At 41.1% G+C, this 24475-nt stretch overlaps 1 protein-coding gene across 1 annotated transcript in view; it reads left to right on the forward strand.

The window, feature by feature from the left end:
* Positions 1–24475, forward strand: part of LOC132567367 (complement factor H-like) — a 121086-nt gene that overhangs the window by 40590 nt on the left and 56021 nt on the right. The window contains exons 11-17 of the mRNA XM_060233041.1: positions 5767–5858; positions 9378–9575; positions 10321–10512; positions 12838–13020; positions 14388–14558; positions 16259–16459; positions 17547–17729. Coding sequence (XP_060089024.1) covers positions 5767–5858; positions 9378–9575; positions 10321–10512; positions 12838–13020; positions 14388–14558; positions 16259–16459; positions 17547–17729 — 1220 coding nt within the window. The remainder of the gene's footprint in view (positions 1–5766; positions 5859–9377; positions 9576–10320; positions 10513–12837; positions 13021–14387; positions 14559–16258; positions 16460–17546; positions 17730–24475) is intronic.

The raw sequence follows: 24475 nt of genomic DNA on the forward strand, positions 1-24475 counted from the left end.
CTATTTTTTTAAAAGATAAATTTCACAGCATTGCCAGTTTTATATCAATCACCAAAACAGAAATATATGTCATAAAATATACTATTATTCCTTATACAGAAAGACAATCCAGACAAATACTCAGACAAATATAGGGGGAAAAGCTGAAGGTTAGTTATTTGTCTGACATGAAATTCAACTGTGATTGTTATGGATGGATTACAATCAGGAAGCAGTGTTTTTACAAGTTCCACTGAGACTGTATTTTGAAAATAGACACACTGGGTATCAGTGAAGTACATAAGCCCTGCAGAATTACACTTGTAGCATATCAACTGCTTCCACTTTCACTACCTGAAAATATCCAATTTCATAGCTCGCACAACAAAGTTTCAACAAAAGCAGAAGCAGGGGACTGCCAAACAAGTAAGATCCATAAGTCAAGTCTATGATAAACAAAGACATCAGAAGACGGAAGAGTAAATCTGCTAACTGAATGTTCCGACCCACTGTCATCATAATGATGTGACCAAAGAGTGCTCTGACTCCTTTTAGAATGTTTAGTTTTCTTAAATATTTTGTTGAAAGTTGTCAGTCTGTGCTCATTTCCATGGCATTGTGGACATTGCTCACTGGTAGGTCATTCCTAAGGCTCTTAGTTCTGAAGATGGCATTATTTTGCTGTCCTGTTTCAAATCAGTTAACGGTTCCACTGGATTTTCCTCAAGGAGATACTTTTCCCATGAAGAACACCTCCATTTTACAATAGATTCATTGTTGACATCATATCCTTATCTTTTTTCCTCCCTAACTCTAAGCACATTACATGAAGATCTGCTCTTGCACCATTCCTCCCACTGTCCTGCAGCATTTCTCCTGCCTGACCCAAGAAGGCAGTACCTGATTTTAGCTGACTCTTCACATATCTTTCTTTATTGCTGGAACAGCCCATGTTTCAAATGTAGAGTATCAAGTTTCAGTCCTTGGATAAAAGCAGTGCCACAATTCAGAGATACCTCTGCCTAGGATCTTTGAGGTGGTGTGCATCCAACAGTGAGAGGAGACAATATTAATCTATTAAGCCTGGTGGTCTGATTTGCTACAAGGCAATGTAAGTTTGATTTCTTTGGATTACTAATAGAACAAAGCTGGAGCCAAGGAGCACCTTTAAGACCAACAAAGTTTTATTCAGAATGTAAGCTTTCGTGTGCTTACATTCTGAATAAAACTTTGTCGGTCTTAAAGGTACTCCTTGACTCCTGCTTTGTTCTATTGCTTCAGATCAGATGGCAGCCTATCTGGATTTATTTTTGGATTACTAATGTAATTCCATTTCCTATATCACCCTCCCAGTTAGACCATAAAGCCAAGCAGGAGCTGCCTTTCATTTAACATATTTGTAAAGAACATAATTTTTAATTTTTTTTATCTAGAGGCCATGTCCCGAATCCTTTGTGTGAGCAGAAAGCAGTTCTGCTTGTGCAAGGCAGACCCCCTGATTTGTTTCCCACTCCAGGTCAGCTCCCTGCACCACATCACATAACATTCAGGCATGTGAGGGTGGCAAAGTGGAAGGGAAGAGGCAGGATATAAGCTCTGCAAGCAGAGTTCTGGGCCAGGTGAAGTAGGAACAACTATAATATGGGAGAAGCAGCCCTATCTCGTTAAATGTAAATCTGACACAATCTTATTAAGGGGCTAAATGAGCTGTGTGGGTCTTATTATAAGACTAAAAGGGACATCTAGATGAGTCATAGGCTGGGTACTGATGGGCAGCTTGGGCTGGCAGCCTCCCAGCTCAGAAAAAAAGCCAGCATGTCCAAGGTGCCCTAGGGTGGTCAGCATGCGCCCCACTGCTGGGAGAGGGACGGGCTGCACACACTCCAGAGGAGCAGTCAGACCACTCAAGCACATGGGAGGCACTTCCCTGACACTCCCCAGCCATTTAGATGGCCAGGGAAGGTGACAGGGAAGTGCTTCGGAGATTTGCTTTTTAAAGTGCCAGAGGATGACATAAGGGCGGGAGTGAGGCAGGACCCACATGTGAGTGTTTGAATGTGCAATTTAAATCCGGCTGTGGGGAGTTCCTGTGTCAGTACAAATAGGTCATCTGTATTTGGCCATACTGGATTTTCTTTGTATCTACTTTTTGATTTTGTTCAGTCAAATGAAGGTGCTTTTCTTTCAGCATCAGATTCCAGTGGACAGAAAAGCAGCATTTAGAGAAAATAACTATGGAGAATTATGCTATGGATGAATGGAGAGTTTAGCACCCTTGGCCAGCCCATTGCTCTAAAATTCAAATCCTTTGCTCTTTACTTTGTACATGATTGAAGCAGATCCACCTGCACAGAGATATGTCTTCTGCCATGACGTCTCATTTTACAGCTTCTTATGTCAGATACTCTAAGAAATGCTGAGGTTTAATGGTTAATTTGATTACATTTTTTTTTTACCAACAAAGACTTTATAGAAGGTTGATTTGGATATTCTCTATAGAACATCTGTAGATGTAAAATTATAGCACCAATGTTAACTTTTTCTATGTTTTTAACTATTTTTATGTTTATTATATGTTTTATACCCATGCATATTGTTACCGGCAATGCTTTTAAGTCTCTCATTTTTAATGGGAAATTAGCTAAGAGACTTGGTAGAGCGAATTTAGGAGCAAGGATCTTTACTTTCAATAATATGGAGTTTGGGTTTTCAGCCAAGAATAGTCCAAGCAATTGTATTTTATAATGTTTTACTCAAATAAATGTATTTACACATAAATAATATAAGCACACACAAAAGACCTAAGAAATAAAGAGGTAAGATATAGCAGAGTCAAAGGGAAGACACACAGGGCATACTACCTTTCCAGGTGTACAGATGTCCATTTGGGACCTTGAAGATGAAGGCATGCACGGCCATGTGCCATGACTGAGAGATGCCCCCCCCTTACTTAAGGTAATGGAGGGGGAACAATCTGGTTATATGGTGTCCAGGCAGGAAGAGAGAGAGCAAGCATGGCTTGCAGTCCTGTATATAATCTTTGGAGGGGGTGAGACCAACCCAGAAAAGGGGCTTGCTTGTGTGGTGGGCAGTGGTTAATCTATTCTGGTTATCTGATTGGGTGCCCACCTTAAGCCAAAGAGTAGAGCAGACTCTGGTCACCTGGATAGATCTTCAGGTAACAATAGTGGGGCTAATTTAGTAATGTCCTCCCAATAGGTTACAAAAGGTCAGGATATGTGTTAATGCTTTGGGCAGTTCAGCAAAGATACCCCTAGAAAGAGGCAGAAAACAAAGAATCTGCCCAGATGTCAGACATTACCATAACAGTAGACAAAGAGAAACTGAGTTGCAGGAAGAGCCACGGAGATGGCTGATTGATCAGTAGCTGAGGATTAGGGTGTGAACAATACTTACCAGCAGTTCCCATGTTATTATACATCCTGTTTGAGCAGAGGTGTTGGGGGGTGGGATAGGTGAGACTACACTGAGAGGCAGACTTCAGGCACCAACCAGAACAAGCTCTCAGCGGGATCCACTCCAACTTTTTAGATGGAGTTTCTTGGCCTGTTTTTGGTCAGACTCCATTTTGTTTAACAGAAATAGGAGGCCCACTCTCTCTCTAGGCACTGGGGTACTCCATTTTATCAGGCAGCACCTCTCAGTAACAATATGCATGACCATGTAAGCCGCCCAGAGCCTGCCTTGGCAGGGAGGGCAGGATATAAATGGAATAAAATAAATAAATAAATAAAATAGTAAATTTGTGGATTGGTGAAAATAAGAGGGAAAAGACAAAGCATTAGGCATGGCAGATGCCCCCCCCAATTCTCCAGGGATTAACACCTTGCTAGAAATCAAAATTCATATCTGTGAGTGGCTATTTGAGGGGGAGTGGCTATTTAAAGCCACTGTGGAAAGTATTGGTAGACCAGTGAACTAGAGGGTCACCTAGAATTGCCAGTTCCCAGGTTGGGGCCTGGGGTTCTCCAGAAATTGCAACTAATCTCCTGATGACAGAAATCACTTCCCAATAGAAAATGGCAGCATGGACATCCTGGCATCACATCTCTGTTGAGCTCACTCCCCTTCCCAGACCCCACTCTCTACCTCTAAATCTCCAGGAATTTCCCATCCCAGAGTAGGCAACTCTAAAGCTGATCCCAGAAAAGCTTCATGTGAGGTGGACAAGAGCTACCACCACCACAAACCAGCAGCCTCTGCCTTCTTGGAGGAAGCCAATGACCTCTGCTGATACGTGAGGTGGGTGTGAGCCATCTAGTGGCCCCCAATCTTTACGAGGCAATCTGTGTGAACCAGACAGGACCTTGAGTAGCAGGTCAACAGTAGGGCCCTTTCCCAGGGCTCTTTTGTCTCCCAGTCCACCCCCGCATATTTGTTATCTCAAGATGGCCCTAGCTCATGGACTCTATGGATAATATTGTTTTGCCTAAAAAGTTGCCACCATGCAAATTGAGACTTGCTCTTATCAGGTTACCAATTTAATGAGTGTGAATGCTTAGGTGTGGAAAAACTGAGTCCTCTGTATTTAATCCAAAACTCCATCCAATTCATCAGGAAGGGTTTTTTAAAAGTTTTTTTTTAATAAAGTCTGTTAAATTGGTGAGCCTAGGGTCTCTCCCCCTCTCCCCCATTTTAAAGATATCCCTGGATTGTGTGCCAGATTGAGGGCACTAGATATTGTACCACAGCAGCCTTTAATCCTATGCATAGGCATATGGTTGCCAGGTCCCCCCTGGCTACTAGCAAGGGATAGGGGAGAGGTTGCCAGACTGGGGTTGAGAAACTCCTGGGGATTTGAGCAGGGGGGACAGGGACCTCAATGGGGTATAGTGTCCACCCTCTGCAGTATCCATTTTCCCCAGGGGAACTGATCTCTGTAGTCTGGAGATGAGCTGTGATTCCAGGGAATCCCCAAGCCCCACCTGGAGGCTTGCATCTGTATGCAAAATTGTGGTCTTGCTAAAAATTCTATTTAGCTGCTTAAGCAATTTGTTTCTTTTAGAACATGATGAATTGAAGAGTTTTAGCTAATTCTTAATACCAGGATTATAATACAAAACTCACAGCAAGTTTGCAAACAGTATAATAAGATGCTGGTGTAATGCAGTCATAAAGGAGTGATCTAGGAGATCTCCAGTTCTGCCACAAATTCAACAGAAGGTCTTAGACAAACTGTGTCAATGTCATCCCCTTCCCATCAATACTGATGCCATCTTGGATTTTAGGACTGAAACTGCAAATGTATTATATGTATACAATGAATTTTAACGAGTTTACTGTAATTTATTTTAACATGTATTTTAACTGCTGTGAGCCACCTGAGCCCGATAGGGGAGGGTGCGATATAAATATAATAAATAAATAAATAATCAGCAGCAGGAGGAGGAGGATAATGCTGTTATAGGACTCTTTCAATGATCACAACAGGATAATGGATAAGGTTCCCCTCTCCGCATTGGGAAATTTTTGGAGATGTTGGGGTTGGATCCTGAGGAGGGTGGAGATTGGGGAGGGGAAGGCCTTCAGTAGGGTATAATGCCATAGAATCTAGCCTCCAAAGCAGCCATTTTCTCCAAGGGAACTAAACTCTGTCATCTAAAGATCTGTTGTAATTCTGGGAGAGCTCCAGAACCAATCTGGAGGCTGGCAACCCTAATTTCATGGATGTGGAATACTGAAAATGCTTGTTTTTAGCGCTGCTAAGTATTATTATTTGCTGGGAAAGTTCAGATATCTAATTGTGGTCATTCTTTCTTTTTTCAGATGCTGTACTAAACAAAAACTTAGCTGTGAAAAAGAATCACAGCCCCTAGTGCTGGAAGAAATAATTGATAAACAACAGCAGAAAGACCTTCGTAATGTCAATGCCTGGAAAAATTAATCCGAGAGTGAATAATGTAGTGCAGAGCAACTGATAAACTGCCTGAAACATGAACAATTGGCTGGTCTTTATTATTCAGTATCTTCTTTGGACTAACTGTACCTCTCAGAAAGGTAAGTTTTGCCCAGAAAAAATTGTGGTGGCATTTGCCCTAGGAATAATTTGTTTCATCAGAACTGTAGCCAATTATCTATGCTGAATACAGCTGATGCTGGTGTGGTAATCTTTCTTTTAACTCTTGACACCGATCCATTTTATGCTAACTCTTATTCTAAAAATAAAATGTATAAAGATTTCCTTTTGCTATAAAATTCTCTTAACAAGTTAATTTCAAGTTATTTAAAGTGTATTATATCTTCCTTTTTCCTTTCCCTGATCTTATTTTATTTTCAAATACTGTGTTATTATAATTATAATTACTATTACCTTCAGTTTGTATTTTGTTTTTAAAGGTTATTTTTGCTCTGTATTCTGTCTATTAAGCTTACGATGTTATTTCTGTTAATCTTGACGCTAAACTTCTTGCGCTATGGATTGTAAGCTACTTTTATGCCTTAATAAAATGTTTAAAGTTAAAATAAAATAAAATAAAATAGAATACTGGGATACTTACTGACTCTGGCTTGACATGCTGCACACCACTGCAAGGGGCCTCCAGTAGTTTTACTCATGCTTCTGTCTGATTCCTTTCCTCTTCCAGTCAGGTAAATCACTCAGCAGACCAGAGTGATCTGTTGCAGTGTGTATTATTATGGGTTTGCTGTTTGATTAAAATAAGTGCATTTGGTTTAGAGTCCACCAGGTGGCAGCTGGGTCATATGGCAAAAGTAGTATTTGCCTTTTGTTGTTCAGTCGCACAGTCGAGTCCGACTCTTTGCGACTTTTAAACCTTCCTCTGCCAATCCTATAAGCTTACATACATACTTAAGTGCTATCAAGTCACAACTAAGTTACGGAGATTCCAGCAAGGGGCTATTAAGGCAAATGAGAAGCTGTGGTGGTTTGCTATTGTCTTCCTGTGCAGAGTGTTCCTTGGTGGTCTCCCATCCAAGGACTAATCTGAGCTTCCATGATGTGATGAGACTGAACTATATCATGCCGCCTCCCCACCTCCTCATAAGGTTAGGTCTACATTTAAAAGGGGCTTCTGGTCATTACCTTTTGTGCAAACTGAGGTGTGCATATGTGTGGGGAGTGGAGCAAAACGTTGGTCCTGTAAGAGGTCCTCTCCCAGTCTTGCCCCCAAAAGGAGAGAAGGAAGGTGAAAGATCCAAACTGCCTATCCAGACAGCTGCCAACTGCACTATTAGGGAAAAACTGCAAAGAACATAAGAGAAGCCTTGTTGGATCAGGCCAATGGAAGTCATGTTGGATCAGGTCAATGGCCATCCAGTCCAACAATCTTGTCATGCAGTGGCCAAAAAAACCCAGGTGCCATCAGGAGTGGGGGAGAAAGGGGATTTCAAGGGTCATGCCTGCCAATGGAAGCTGGTTTTCCCATCTTGACTGCAAAACTATCACATTGTAAAGGAGGGGGGAGTAGGATGGGAGGAGGAGCAATGATTCTTGGACCCAATGCACTGGGTGGGGGCAGATGAATAATCTGTATAAAAAGGCAAAATGAGGCTTTAAAAAAAGTGTTTCTCAATCAACTTCTGAGCATCAATATCTGGTTTGGGCTGGGGAAGTCTGGCACTGGCTGGGTTGGCTTCTCAATTTGCTTGCTATCTGATAAGCCATTTGCAAAGGCAATCTGTGTGCCTGCTGCATTTCCAGCACTGAGGCTGGTTTATGAAAAACAAAACCTTCCTGCAAGCTGTGCAAGAGAAGCAGCCAGAGGCAGGAAGGGGGAAGTGACCTTTCTAAGCCTTGCCAGTGGCAGCAGTAATAGTGCACATTGAAGGAGTCAGCTGCTGCTTCCTTCCCTGGTCTGGGAGCTGCTTCCAGGATGCAATGCAGTAGGGCTAGAAGCTTCCTGCCGTAGTCCAGGCATGGCCAGGCTGGGCTGATTTAGGCACATCCTCCCTTGAGACAAACATGGCTTGACAGGACACCTTTTCCCCTGGGCCACGTGACTCCTCACCTGAGCCAGACATGGCTTGGCTAGGCTGCCTGCCTCTTCCCCTGACCAGACTCTTTCCCCCTTCAGCCCAGTGTGGATCATGTGGGCATCTTCCTTCCCCCTGGCCAGGTGCATTTTGACTAGTCTCCTTCTCTCCTGGGTTGGACACGGCATGGCATGGCTTGTTGTGTGCCTCCTTCTCTGAGCTGGGTGTAACTCAGCCAGGTAACTCCTCCAGCCTATACATTACTCTTCTCATCCTTGGGGTGGCCTTACCTAGACCAAATGGGGAAGGAAAACAAAGAAAAGACCAGTTGAGCCATTGCCGTGGGACAATCATGATGCCAAATAAGGAATTATTTCAGATGTCTGGGGCACAACGACAGACTTTCCCTGCCACAGGATGTAGTGATGGCCACTGACTTATGTGGATTTAAAAGAGATTAGATAGATTCATTGAATACAGGTCCATCAGTGGCTATTAGCCACTGTTTTCTATCTGACAAAGTTTGTTCTACACATGTAAGTAAATGTAGAAGAATCCTATGTAAGTAAATGTAGAAGAATTGGGGATTAAGAACATAAGAGAAGCCATGTTGGATCAGGCCAATGGCCCATCCAGTCCAACACTCTGTGTCACACAGTGGCCAAAAAAATTATATGCACACACACACACACACACACATACACACTGTGGCCAATAGCCACTGATGGACCTCTGCTCCATATTTTTATCTGACCCCCTCTTGAAGCTGCCTATGCTTGTAGCCACCACCACCTCCTGTAGCAGTGAATTCCACATGTTAATCACCCTTTGGGTGAAGAAGTACTTCCTTTTATCTGTTTTAGCCTATCTGCTCAGCAATTTCATCGAATGCCCATGAGTTCTTGTATTGTGAGAAAGGGAGAAAAGTACTTCTTTCTCTACTTTCTCCATCCCATACATTATCTTGTAAACCTCTATCATGTCACCCCGCAGTCGACGTTTCTCCAAGCTAAAGAGCCCCAAGAATTTTAACCTTGGATTGGATTGGATAAGCATATGGAGCAGAGGTCCATCAGTGGCTATTAGCCGCAGCTTATTGTTGGAACTCTCTGTCTGGGGCAGTGACGCTCTGTATTCTTGTGTTTGGAGGGGGGCACCGTGGAAGGGCTTCCAGCCCCACTGGTGGACTTCCTGATGGCACTTTTTTTGGCCACTGACACAAGAGAGTTGGATTGGATGAGTCATTGGCGTGATCCAACATGGCTTCTCTTATGTTCTTATGTTTAATCCTAGAACGGTAATTAATGATGGTTGTTGAAGAAGAATGGGGTGCAAAATATATCTACTTACTGAATTTAAAGGAAATATTTGACTTGTACTGACTCTGAGAAACATACAGCTTTACTTACTGACTGAGCTACTTTGAAACAAGTGGAAATGATCAGTGATTTGGATGATGCCAAATATAGTTTCAGAGTGCAAAGAACCTGACATTGATTTTGGAGAGATTATAAGTGAAATGAAAGTTGAGTATCAAGAACACAACAGAATACAATACAAGTGCAGCCCTGGCTACACAATGGAAGGCTCTGAATGGATAGAATGTGAAGATCAAAAGTGGAGTCCTCAACCTAAATGTCTGGGTAAGAGGACATATTATCTTTTTATTTTACAGATTTAAAATGTGGAACGTCCAAAATGACGTCTGTGATTGGTGTTCTTCTGAATGACTACTGTTTCCTAATTTGTATAAATATGAAGCCCATTTTTATAAAGCAACATAGGTTTGTAGCTTGATGAGTGTCTGCCATAGTGATGGAACAAGCCCTGAAAAATAGGGATTTTATGCACTAAGCTATAGACAGCCAAAGTCATTCTGTTATTGGACTACCTTTGCTCAGTTATGAACTTTAATTGGGAAGCCCAATGCCAGTTATTATTTTTTTAACCTTACCTTGAAAAACAGAGTAGATAATGTCTTTATTCATAAGGATGTTGTGTGAATGGCCAACACACTCATTGTCATGCACTTTCTGCTTTAAAATGTCATATAAACAACTGTTAAAAACATACAATAACCAAGTAAATGTAAACGTATGGACAGATTCTTTCTCATTTTCCCCTATATTAATTTAGAGGTCTGATATACCGTGTGTTTTTTTCCCCCCTTACCAGGCTTTGTAGAAGTATAACAGGAATCAAGGCTGATATATGGATTTTCAGTTTGGTGCCTGAATAAATTAGCTGGCATAGATTATCAGTGGAACACAGATATGTGGGCTATCCTTGTGAATCCAAATAAACCAGTCTGATGTGAGACCTAGAAAGCCTGCAAGATATTTAAAAAACTTCAAGGTCAATCCCTGCTTTCTTTCTTTTTTCTTTTAGCACCTTGCAGTATCACAAAAAAGCAGCTAGAGGCCAAAAATCTGCTTTTGTCCAGTGGACACACCCATTCACAGTTGGTTAAAAATAACCACACATTGGAATTCATATGCAAACGAGGATACATCTTGATAACTCCATCAGTCAGGCAGTGTATTAATGGAAAAATGGATTTGCCATTGTGCATACCAGCTGGTAAATGTTCTATTCATGCAGATTAATTTCATTTAATTGTTTATTTAATTTATTTTAATTATTTAATTGAGAAGGTTGTGAGCTTGTTTTCTGATTTATCTGACCTGGTTTATGAGTTTCCTTCAAATGTAGGCTGATTGTATTTTTGGCCCTAAACCAAGTGACTGTTTATGTTGCTAGACAATCACAAGATTATTTTATGAAGCAGCTTGGTATCTTTAGCCTGGAGATAGGGCCAGCACATAGGATTAGGCCAGGTAGATGGCTGTTTACAGCACCCCCTAGGCAGGGGTTTGGACTAGATGACCCTAGAGGTACCTTCCAACTCTGTGATTCTAAGGTGTCCCGCAAGATCTAAGTTCACATGTTATAATGTAAGAATAAGGACTTCCAAGGTTTTCCTTCATTTTCTTAGAAAGCATTACTATGCCACACAAAAAACTCATATCCCTCCTGGATTTTCATATCTGTCATATTATGTGAGGTAGGTCACATTTCATACCATTATTTCTATGTATTTTTCACACACAAAATTGATAAAAATTTCAAGCAATGATACTTTTATACAATAATTACATCGTGAATTGATGCAACGTGGTATAATGGTTAAAGGGTAGGAATTGATGGTGGTGGGGAACACAGTTCAAATATGTTGTCAGTTAGAACAAAATCATCAGGTGCTCTGGGACTGGCTAGTCACTCTCAGCCCGGCCTATTTCTGAGGGGTATTTGTGAAGATAAAATTGAGGAGGAAGAATATAGCCACCATCTTGAGCTTCCTGAAGGAAGGGGAGGATAAAATATAGGGTTGCCAATCCCCAGGTGGGGGCAGGGGATCCCCCGGTTTGGAGGCCCTCCCCCCACTTCAGGGTCATCAGAAAGCGGGGGGAGGGGAGGGAAATGTCTGCTGGGTACTCATGATTCCCTATGGAGACTTATTCCCATAGAAAATAATGGAGAATTTATCCACGGGTATCTGGGGCTCTAGGGGCCCTGTTTTTTGAGGTAGAGGCACCAAATTTTTAGCATAGTATCCAGTGGCTCTCCCCAAAATACTCCCTAAGTTTCATAAAGATTGGACTAGGGGGTCCAATTCTATGAGCCCCCAAAGAAGGTGCCCCTATCCTTCATTATTTCCTATGGAAGGAAGGCATTTAAAAGATGTGCAGTCCCTTGAAATGTGATGGCCAAAATTCCCTTTGGAGTTCAATGATGCTTGCCACACCCTTGCTCCTGGCTCCACCCCCAAAGTCTCCTGGCTCCACCCCCAAAGTCCCCAGATATTTCTTGAATTGGACTTGGCAACCCTAATAAAATATGATTTGATAGTTAAATTTTAATGCTCAAAGAAGTTACTGTTTCTCTGTCTGAAACAATACAAGGGCCATATTGCAATTACAGCCCCATTTTAGAAAGTAACACATAAAGGGTTTTTAGGGCTGCCTTATGCGTCCTTCTTGTCCTAGAGATTTATGACATAAGGTTACCAACCTCAGGATGGGGCCTGGAGATCTACCATTACAACTGATCTTCAAATTACAGAGATTAGTTCCATTAGATAAAACTGTGACCAATTTCGAACTAGGCTTGTTCCCTTTTGCTCCTGGCACCTCTCCATTTTCGCACAAGCTGCTGCAGAACTGCAAGTTGGTGCACCGCTTTCCCGCAGCAAGCAAGATCCTCTTACAAGCAGTTTCTGCTTGCTGCGGGAAAGTGGCGCACCAACTCGCAGCTCAGAGGCAGCTTGTGCAAAAATTGAGAGAAGTGCCGGGAGCAAAAGGGCTCTCCACCTGGAACAAGCAGTAATGTGAAATCTGTCCATCTGTTTGGGGGCTAGACTATGGCACTTGTTCCTGCTGAACTGCCTCCACTCCCCAAACTCTACCTCTGTAGGCCCTGTGTGATAATAATAACACATAGCAAGGTTTTTTTTAAAAAAAATGTTAAAATGCATTTGTTGTTTTGACTATTCCAGTGTGACAAAAACTCACAGAATACATACAGCTCCCTCTATCCAGGGTGTGATATCATCATGTCTAGCACATCCCTATTTCTATTTTACATTACTAGCTGGCATGGGCAGAGAAGCAAAATGAGTAGGTACACTAAAAATTGTAGGGATTGGGAGAAGAATTTTATATGAATTGATCCCTTTTAGCAATAGACCCCTTTTGTGCATAATATGCAGTTCTTTTCTCACTGCCCTTGAGCATCTCACACATTTAATCATATTAGTATTTGTTGTGATATCCACCATGAAATGTTTGTGTATAATACCAAAGCTACCATGAGATGGCCAAAGTCATAATTCTTATTGCTTATTAGAAAGTGGAAAAAACTGTAGACAGCCACCTACTGTTGAGAATGGGGACATTAGAAATTTATCTCAGAAAGAGTACACATCTGGCTCTCTGGTAGAATTCAAATGCCAACAATATTATACAATGGAAGGAGGTAAAAGAGCATTTTGTGACAACGGAGAGTGGACAAAAGTGCCAGCTTGCCTAGGTAAGCTCATTGTATTAACTAGGAGAATCATTTCAAGCAGAACCGTTTCCCAAGCTATAAAGGCAGCAGTGTTTGAAACAACACAGAATGACATGGTTAACTTAGTAAAATATTAAACTGTATTTAGTCTGCTTTTGGGGGAAGAGGGGTTGCATATTTTAATGTCCCCTCACAGTGAAGCTTCTTCCATGTAGGAAACCTTCCAGAAAACCTGGAAGTGGCATAGAGTAGCCGTAGGAATTTCAAGAAGTTTCCAGTTATTCCTAGAGCTACCCTCTGTCACTTCTGAGTTTTCCTCTGAAATGATATAATTGTGCAAGAAATACTGCTGGTCTTTTTTGTTTGTCTCCTTCTGCCACTTAGATTCCCTGCCCCAACCAGGGACTGGCAAGCTCAGTTGTGTATTGTGACTGTATAGGTGACTGAAATAAGATTGATGGGAACGTTTCAACTACCTCACTTTGAAGTTTCTTTGACAGTAATTAGAAGAATTCAAGCTTTAGAATGAGAATGGAGTGACATGTTAGCAACATTGGACTCAGGGCTGGCCCTAGACGGTCTGGCACCCCAGGCAAGGTTAACTTCTGGTGCCCCCCCCCCCGCACCCCCGGCACTGATAACATCACTGAGCCACATGGGGGAAACCCAATTTGGAACCCCCAGAAGGTCGGCGCCCTAGGCAATAGCCTAGTTTGCCTAGTGGCAGGGATGGCTCTGATTGCACTGCTGCTGAGAAGCATCCACACTACAACTTAGCCCTGCATGTGACATTCTGGGGCCTGGAGAACTCCCACACCAGTGCCCCCAGATGTCCCCAGTGTTCCCAGCCTGGAGAACTCCCACACCAGATGTCTGACTTGATCTAAGGCAGCTTCTTATGCATAGAAAAGTACTGCTGAGAGGCAGGGGAAAGGTTGCTTAACCTTCCATTGTGTTGTTTTTCAGCTGGGAATTGCTATGCTCCCTGGCTACTCTTTGTCTTTCATTGGAAGTAAGAAATAATGTCTTTCCCACCACTTATATATCTTTCCCACCACTTATATTTCACACATCACTCTCAGTAGAAGTTTTGGTTGAGAAAACTATGTGGGAGGAAATGGCTAAGGACTTCCTCCCCCAGTATCGCTGTTCCAATCAACCCTTCCAGCCTTTCATAAAAGAAGGAATCACTGGAAAATCTCATCATTGTAGTTTGGCCTAAGTATAGTCAAGAGGACTGCAACCACTGTGGATTGTTCAAACTTGAACTCATGTTCTCAAAAATCTCATAACTGGACAAGCCATATGGTCATAATGTAAATACTGATAGGCAAGCAATACATTTCACTGTTGCTAACCTCAACTCCTTTTCTGTCCGTTCTTGTAAGTGATATGCACTGCTCCCAAAGTAGACAACGGCAGCTTCCGTCCTGTACAGAGTCAATACAGATTTGAGAATATTATCCAAATATATTGTAACCCAGGATATGAACCTGAAAACCACAGTACAACTTCTGAATGCACCAAATATGGCTGGGTACCATCTCCAACATGTGTACGTAAGTAGCTTTCATGTTGTTGAATTATTTTTGGTGTCAAAGTCTTTTATAAATGCAGATAGTTTCCTGATACTTTTCCTTTTACAAGATTTCATCAGTACTTCATTTTGTATGTGTGTGGGGGGAAAACAAAATCATCTTGAGTAAAAGATGTCCCAATAGCTGAGGAGCCTGATGGAAGGGCAGGATAGAAATATAAAAAAATAGATGGACATTTATGTTGTATATGATGATGTAGCCAAAGAAAATCTGGTGTCAAGAACCAGAAAGTTATTAGTATTATCAGCTGGTACCAACAGGATGAGTGAACACTTCATAGGCCCCCCTGAAGATTCTTTATACATGGCACCTACTTTCCTAGCTAAAGATAGTTCTGAGGTCCATTTTGGTTTGAGGATGATAAACAGTGAAATCAGTTTTCCTGTTTAAAAACACCTGAGATTGTTTCCAGTATAATTTTTTAAAAAAACACACAATTGGAATAGAAAATTCAGTAAAATCCATGAATGAAAATTTCAGCAGCATAAAACACACAGAAGATACAAAAAAAGTACTCAACTCAAAGAATCTCAATGAAACCCCATAAAATTTTTAAAATATAAGTGAATGCAAACCCAGCAAGAGGTATAACAAAATTGGTTAAAATGGCAAAATAAAAATTTGGTTCAGCCTTTGTTATAACACTCCAAAAGTGGAAGAAATAGCACATGATAGTACATCATCAGCACTGATAGAAGTGTGGCTGCCTATGTATAAATGAAGTAAATAAATACCTCAGGCAGGAAAATATCAGTGGATCGATATACACTATACTGTTATATTTTCATATTACATTAGCCTTTCTATATGCTAATTCAGGATCAGTGGCACAAGTTAAATGCATACAGCCATTGATGGTGTCTTACCACTATGCAGTTAGGAAAAATTAAGTACAATGCATAATTTAGGCAAATTAACCTGTCTGTACTGCAAACAGGAGAGATAATAACTCACACACAGAATCATCTTTTCTGTAGAAAGTGAGGTTGGTCTTTCTATATTGTTATGTTCTGCACAGGGAGACACAATGCACAATTATGTTGTCATACATTTATATGGGTAGCCCAAGAATTATGTCCTATCAAGACTCTGCGCAATTCATAGGTACATAAATTAACAAGACCTGATCTATTTATTATTTTTTAACCTGTAACCCCAGATCGGGGAAATCATTGAATAAAAAATGTTAGGTAAAACATATAGTCAAACCATGATATTCTTTCTACTGGGCTGAATGAAAACTTAAGACTCCATGCATTTCAAAACCATTTTTGATGTAATCTAGTTGCACAGATACTACACCGACTGATGCAGTCATGATGGCATCTCCATTATTGCTAGTCACTTATGGAAAACAGCCTCCGAGCACTGCAGGCACCATGAAAGATGTTTCTCAACAGTGATTTTGATAGTCTCCATGTGAAGGTCTTAATGTCTGATTGATCCCTGAGGTTGCAATCTTAAAAATTCCTACTTGGAAATCAATAGGATAACTTTAGAAACAAAGGTGTTGGGGATCTGGAGAAGATAACATTGCAAAAAGCTCAGAAATTGAAAAAAAAAGGCTTTAACAAACCTAAGGAAAAAAACTGATAGGTGACACATATATATTTATGTTTTGATTTTTTGCCTTAACATCTTCTCTCTTGTCCCTGAAAAAGCAAAGCAGTGTATCTATCCCAATATAGAAAATGGAGTACTGTCTTGGGCCAATATATACTACAGAGAGGAATACTTTCCAAAAAAGGAGGGGCAAACCATTGATTTCCGGTGTTATCGTGGCTTTCTGCCAGAAAATAAAAAACACTGGTATAGAGCTACATGCACCAAGCTTGGCTGGGATCCAGAACCACAATGCTTTAGTAAGTGCTTGTTTCCTCACCCCTTTATAAGAAGCAAATGCTGGAGTAATGGCGCATTAATTAGCAGTATAACATTCCTCTGTTTGTTTCCTTAGTATGTTGCTTGGGAACAGAATTTGCAAGCATTCCATGTGATGTGCTGTCAAGACTGTACTTATGCCATGGCTCTATGGGAATACATGAAAGCAGAGAACATTGTTTGGGGCACAGCATTCACTCTCCACAGAACTTCAGCCTTTCTGTTTCTGTTTTTAAAGGAAGTGAAGAGATGCTTGAAAAATATATGGACAGCAGTAGGCTTTGCTCATGTATTTCCCAAGCATCCGTTCACTTTGTTTGGTTTTATAAATAATCTGAGCAGAATGAAGGGTGGGAACTAGGAACAGCTGAGCCAGATGAGTAAAACCCAGTGTGAGCACCTACTTCTCCCTTTTTTGCAGGTGTTTGGAGCCTGGACTTGGTCAGAGGCATTTGTCTTTGGCAAGAGCTGGAGGGAAAGAACCAAAGGGCTTTTGGCTCTTTATGGATAGCCTGTGGCTTATAGCCGTGCCCTTTGTAAACTGTGTGGATTGACCTTGTGGCTGTAGTGGACCGGGCTTGTTGATCATGCTGGGATCACCTTGTGCTTTATCACCTCCTTTAAGAGTGCACCAAGGGGCAGTTGTATTTATGATTTTCTTCATATTATATTTTGGGGTAAAACAACAACTTGGTTGTTTGCCTACTGCTGATTGTCAGGATCTCCCCAAAAGATTGTTAGTTCTATTGACACTGATCAGACATTGGGGGAGAGGGTGCCTGGATTCCATCCTCTTAACAATTAAAAGGTGATCAGATCAACAAAGTCAAAGCTGACAGAATTAGCTATCTGTCTAATAGTGCACCTCTAGGAGTTGGATGAAAGATGTTTGTTTTCAGTGTGAAGGCCCAGTTTTGCAAGGGACAATTTGTATATGGATTGTCTATGCTGGATTGTGGGATTGTATTTTGCTCTATCCATCTTAATTGAACTGTGTTTGTGTGTGTTCAATACTGGTAAGTCACTTGTGGTGATGCTATGAATTAATGAACTTTATTTTGTTTTTAGAACGCTGCATTCCTCCTAGATATTTGCCACATGGTCATGTGACTTATGCCTCTAAGAATGCATTCATAGAGGGTGATGATATGTCATTTGAATGTGATGCAGGATATCATCCTGAACAGCAGGAAGGAAGAGCCAAATGTACAAAAAATGGCTGGTCACCCATTCCAAGTTGTGTTCTCATAGGTAAGCTCCATGTATAACTTATGATCTCAGGGATGTATTTGAGAAGCTGGATGCAACGTCTTTGGTTCTGCTTTAAGGAAACCACCATCAACTCAGACCCCCAGGCCCCTCCTGCCTGATTCCCTACTGTCCTTACCAGACAGTGACTGGCAGGCTGTTAGCTTAGTCAGCCTCTGTCTTGTCTTTGTTGAACTGAGCACTGCAAGCAAGCAAGTTGCCCTTGACAAAGGCAGGGACTTTTTGCCACTTCAGATCAGACACATCTAGAGCATACTTCAGTTTATTGGGCAGATGAAGCACTCTCTGAGCCCCTGTTTGGTTAACAGTTTGATAAGAATTCATAAGAATCAGACCTATCATCTTTCTTCTTCCAAGGGAATAGGGAGGGGAGCTGATCAGAGACAAATTTGATGGTTACCAAATTCCCAATGAGGAGGCAGCCAGAGGAGAAAGCAAGGAGAGGATGATTTACTCAAGTGTGTAAAGTTGCCAGGCAACAGTCTAGCACTTCAGGAGGATTTAGGGGGGTAGGGACAGACCCACTGGTATCATGCTGGCAAACAACATCACTTTCAGCTAAAACCATAGACTTTTGGACAAATCCTAGACCAAGGGTGGCCAAATGTGTTCTTGGGAGCCACATGTGGCTCTTTCACACATATTGTGTGGCTCTCAAAGCCCCTGTTGCCCCATTGGCCAGCTTGGAGAAGGCATTTGTCTCTTTAAATTACTTATCCAAGCCAAGCCAGCCAGTGGCTTGGAGAATGCATTTTAAAGCTGCTTTCTTTCCACCTCTCCCTCTCTCATCTCATCTATTTTCCTGCCTGCCTTCCTAGAGTTGCCAGGTCTGTGTTGGAAAATACTTGGGAGACTTTGGGGGTAGAGCTGGGAGAGGGCAGGGTTTGGGGAGGGGAGGGGCTTCAGCATGGTACAATGTCACAGAGTCCACCCTTCAAAGTAGCCATTTTCTCCAGGGGAACTGATCTCTGCCAGCTGGAGTTCAGTTGTAAAAGCAGGAAATATCCTGGAGGCTGGGAACCCTACCTAGATGCCATAGAGTCTGTCCTCCAAAGCTGAAGGCTAACAACCTTATGCCTGCCTTCCTTTGTGACTTGTGGCTCTCAAACATTTAATGTTTACTCCATGTGGCTCTTATGTTAAGCAAGTTTGGCCACCGATGACCTAGACAATCCTCACAATATCACAATGCCATATTCCTGCCATTTTTCTCCTGGTGGCATTTGAGGTTCTGGCAAGAAATGGTCATTGCAGGGAGGTCTCTTATCATAATCGAAGATCTATTAAATGTGTCTCACTGTGAAATCTTGCTGGTGTAGAATGACGAAAAAAGCTCCCCTCTTAACATGAGGAGGAAAATATTGTCCTAAGCATTTCCTCTGATTCTGAAGTTGAAGAAGAAGGGGAATAGTGATGGTAGGTTCAGTAACTCACTTGTGAGAAAGCTGGAATTTTACCTCTCATGCCCTATATAAACTTTCTTATCCAAAGAAAGCCAAGCCTCTTTAAGTCTGCAATCCTATAGACTTGCCTGAGAGTGAATCCTGTTGAACATAGTAGGATTTATTGATGATTAAACATGCATGCAAGTGCTTCATTAGTGCATAGAGTGCTTCATAAAGACACTCTGCACATGTTCTCAATCATTTTGTTATTGGAACATCTGAAAAATATTGTTTCCTAAAAGCAAAGGTGATGGTGCCTGTGAAATCTTGTTTCTGGAACAAGATGTAAGTACCAAGTGGTAAGGGCAAGCTTTGTGTTAATTTACAACATGGAAAACGAGTTCTTGAGCTACAGTTTTGCTGAGTTCTGGATCAAATGGCTGGTAGCCATGCCCATCAAAAATGTCAGCGGGAATGTAGAACATCTGGCTGTGTCATTGTAAGTGTGTGGCAACTTATCTCTCCATCCAGCCTTGTGTTCATTCATGTAGACAGAAAAGCTGAATTTTATAGTATCCAATAGGATAACGGACAGATGGCTGAAAAAGTGATATAATAATGAATAATGAATGAATGGCCATCAGATACCAATAGCAACCATTGCTTCTTCTGAACCCTTTTGAAGGCTACACACAGCCATTTTAGACAATACTTGTCTGCAGTTCCCTTGGCAATGATGCATCTGTCTCCAGTCAGAAATGGAATAATTCATTCTTTTTATGCCTTTTACATATGAATTAAGGAGGTTTTCAGACAGTAGTGCTGGTAGCCTTTCCTTTTGAGCTCTCTCAGTCTTGTTTCCATAGTTTAATGGTTAGAAGGGGTTCATATAAAATCTGCAGGTATCTGCCCTTTGAAGAAGGATTGGAACCTATCCTTAGTCCAACATCCCTGTGCAATAGTGTGTGTGTGTGTGTACACACACACACACACACATATACACCAATGGGGGCGGGGGAGAGCACAATGGAAACATCCAAGGGGAAAGAAAAAGTGTAATTCAGTTCTCCCTTTTGTGCATCTTTTTTTAAACCTGGAGTTTATTGTCTCATTTGTGATTTTAGAAAAATCTAGAATTTGCAGTGCCTGTGAGAAACATTGCTGTTTGCCTGTCAAGGCTGATTGTCAGTACAGCAATATACTGGACTTTTGCCCACCACAAGTGAATGCATGATCAGAACTGAATTTGTTTTGTTTTTTAGAATTTCTGCAGAGATTGTCTTTGTTCTGTTTTCAGAAGCAAGCTTCATTTTATACCAGTGCTACATGTTTACAATATAGTTTAATTTATGCCATATTTGCTTTTTACCACTGCAGCTGCATCCTGGAAAGATGACTTCAATAGATAAACTTCCCCAGCACCTTGAAGATTAAACAATGCACATATGTGCAGGCCCTTATATGCATCTCTTTTTCTTTTCTTTTTAAATTTTTTTTCCTTTGCATTGTTTACATTACATGTATGTTATAGCTTTTTGCATTCAAAAGCATTTCTTCTAATTTTAAGCAGCATATGTTAAGCAACTTAAAATAAAGTTGTGAGAATTCACTGAAAAATTAAATAAAACTCTGTAAGGAATTTATGATGCCCATTTAAGTTTTAGAGCTCTGATACTGCAATATGCTCTGCATAGAATCTTTGGAGACACTGACTGGGTCCCCTTGGTTGGCACATATGACATCAGCATTTTGTCAACTGTACTACTTTCCAGCCAGCTTCTGGTACAAATTCAAAGTTACGGTTCTGGGCTAAGCAGTCTGGGACTGCCCTACCTGTGGATTCACCTCTGTCTGTTATGACCCCTCTTGCCTCCTTAGATCATTATCACAGGACCGTCTACTGGTGTCTGGCCTAATAATTGCCTATTTGTCAAACACCAGAGTAAGGGCAATTTTAGTGATTGCCCCTTCTCTCTAGAATTTGCTCCCTGCAGGATCTTTCAGCATTCCATAGGGCTTGTAAGGCTGCCTTGTTTCATGCAAGCTTTGGCTAACATTATAAACCAGGGAGCTGGCAAATTGTTTTAATCTCCAAGCAGTTTGTTATGAAGTTAACAATTGATTTTATTATCTTATTTATTGCTTTTATTTGGATTTATTGTATTTTTAGGAGAAGAGTTTTGAGCACACATTCACACCAGAATTATATGCTAGTTCCATGCATGCACTCCCCCCCTCCCCAATTAAGATTTGGATTCAGTTCATATGTAGATATGTCTTGAACATAATTTGCGTTCAATTGTTGTGATCACTCATGAGCTAAGCCGCAGATTTCTTTGCCTCCTCATCATATGAGTTTACTAGCTGTTGAACATCATTGCAGTTGTGGTGGTGAAGTTTAGGGATGGGCATGGACCGAACCACAAAACAAAATTCATCACAAATTTTGCCCTGTTTGTGGTTCACAAACTGAAGTTCATGACGGGTCTACCATCAAAAACTTCCACAAAGTATAAAAGCAGTTTCTGATGGTTCGTGGATAGAGCAGCAAGCAGTGGTTTAAAGGGTCTCTGAGTCCCCTAAACGCCAACTTTCTGTTCCCTGCAAAAATAGCCAAGCAGCTCAGCTTCGCGGGGAGGGGGCTTTCTGCAAGCCCCATTGAAAGGGACTGTGGTTTGTAAAGCCATGAACCACAAACTTCATGAATGAATCTCCCAGTTTGATTCTTTTTTTTTTTTGAGTTTTTAACTTTTTATTACATTTAACAACAACAATAACAATATATATATATATACACAAAACATAAACTTAGGGATGTAGACAGCGGGATGCATTATATACTTATATCATTAGAATACAAATCCTTTGTTCTAACCTAAACCAAATCATACATACTACAGTTAACCCCTTTTTACACTATATTCTTATTATCTTTCCCCCATAACCATTCATACAATAAGTTCCATTTCCCTTCTGTTTGTCTATTTGTTAATTTCTTCTCTTAATATCTCCATCAGAGTATCTACCTCAGCTCAGTCTAGAACCAACCAAAAATACTTTCTTTCTTCTACACTGTGATCCAAAAGAACATTTGGCATTTCAAGTCATCTTACTTTATTTATAAATTACACAGTATCAATTTAATTCCCTGCAACAACAACAACAAAAAACCCCAGCAAGTTTGGAATACACTTTAATACAATAAGTTCCGTTTTCCTTCTATCTAATTGTTAATTTCTTCTCTTAGTATCTCCATCAGAGTATCTACCTCAGCTAAGTCTAGAACTAACAAAAAAGAAAACTTTCTTTCTTCTACACTGTGGTCCAAAAAAGAAGAAAAAAAAACATTGGCATTTCAAATCATCTTACTTTGTTTGTGAATTGCATGGTATCAATTTGTTTCCCTGCAACAAAGCAACCAACAATTTTGGAATACACTTTCTTCAGTTTTATTGGTGTAATATGCCAACGATATAACTTTAATGATTTGTCTCTCATCGTCTGGCAGACCAATTCCTTCATTTTCCTCCTAATACACCTTATATAAACCTCTCTCAGCAGGCGGTGTTCCTTGAAAAAAATAAGGCAAGCTCTATAGCCATTTTCTATATCTTTCTCCAATTCCTTTTTCTTCATACCAAGAACTGGTGTCAAGATCTCTACTATCACCTCCTTTATATGGTGATACCTATCCTCTGGAATATTCTGCATTCCTGAAATATGCTCTACCTGCACCGTTTCTATTCTCACTAATCTGTCCCCTTCGTATTTTTGAACTTTTTCAATCTCCTCAGACTTTTCATTCACTACTTCCAACTTTCCTTCCACATATTTTGCAGATTGTGTCAAGCCATGAATCTCTTCCTTTACTTCCGTCAATTGCTTTTGCAGGCCATCTAATTTCTTATTTACTCCATCTAATTGTTCTGTCAGATTTGCCTGCACCTGACTCAATGCATTCATAAAATACAATTGCATAGAATTCTGCACTTCCTCTATAACTTCCTGTGAGGACATTATCTCCATCAGTTTTAAAGTTGCCAATAGTGGGACTAACCTATCTATTTTGTCTTACTTGTATGTCATACTCATTTTTCTATTATCCAAGGTCTTACTGACACCCCAATTCCAATTCATATACTACTACTTCGCCTTACTTCACTCAAAATTCATACATCACCTTCCTTTAACACTCTCACATACCAGTTGGTTTTTATATCCTTAAATTACTATTCTTTACCACCAAACACCCTTCACCTGAACATTCACATTAACTCATTACATATAGAAAATCATACAGAAAATCAGCAGTAATCAAATTAACAATAGTTAATTATTCAATCCATTAATTATTTGTTAACTGTCTCTTTTGAATCCTTAATGTTTCCCAACCGCTTATCCTTCTGTCTTCCTCTTCTTCTTCTCCTTTTTCTTCCTCTTCCTCTTCTTAATCTCAGTCTCTGCTCCTCTCTTCTGCTACCAGTTCAAAAAGCCAGTTCAGTAAATCCATTCCTGTTCTTCCACATCTCTGCCAACGGAATTCCAGCCTCTCCACCTCACCTCCGCCCTTGCGTTCCTGGAAACTCTATACTAACATCAAAAGTCTCCCATCTTCAGATTCAACTCATTTCAAAGGTCCAGTGACTTTATTTCCACCCTGTATATTATAACCACTGTTGAGCCTTTATTTAGCTCCCTGTCTCTTTAAGAAAATCGCCATGCACAAGCATATGGGAAAAGGGAGAGGAAAAGAGGTTCGTGAAGGCTCCCTTTAAATCGTCAGAAATCTCCTGCTTCTTTCCTCTTTTCCCCCCTTCTTCACCTCCTCTGCCTCAGTGCTCTTCACAAACTTTTACAATCATAGCCAGTCTACGACTCCCAACCTCTGCCGTTGCTGCCAAGGTAGTCCTCCACCACTCCTCCGCTTTCTACCTTTGTGCATTCGCCAAACCAGGTCTCTTTCCCCCCAGCGTCGGATTCCACTTGAAAGTAGGGGCAAAACAACGCACTTAGTAAGTTCTTTCCTTCGTTTATATCTCCAGTTTAGGGTCAGATATACTTCCCCCCCCCTTCTTCACCATTTATTCTGTCCTCCAAATGCCGCTTCGCCTACTCCCCTTCTCCGGTGGTCACAGCTAATTCGCCATTAAGGCGTCTGGTCTATCCGGGCTTGAAGTAATATGTTGAATGGGCTCTATGCTCAGAAAAACCGGCACAGAGCACCCAGCACTCCTCCGCACGAGTGCCCCTCCAACAGAGGCACCACCGAGTTCTTACCAACTGAAGAACCCCCCAAAAAAGACCAGCACAGACGCTGCAGAGCCGGAGCTCCTACAAACACGT

This window comes from Heteronotia binoei, chromosome 2, assembly GCF_032191835.1.
Source record: "Heteronotia binoei isolate CCM8104 ecotype False Entrance Well chromosome 2, APGP_CSIRO_Hbin_v1, whole genome shotgun sequence".
Classification (NCBI taxonomy): domain Eukaryota; kingdom Metazoa; phylum Chordata; class Lepidosauria; order Squamata; family Gekkonidae; genus Heteronotia; species Heteronotia binoei.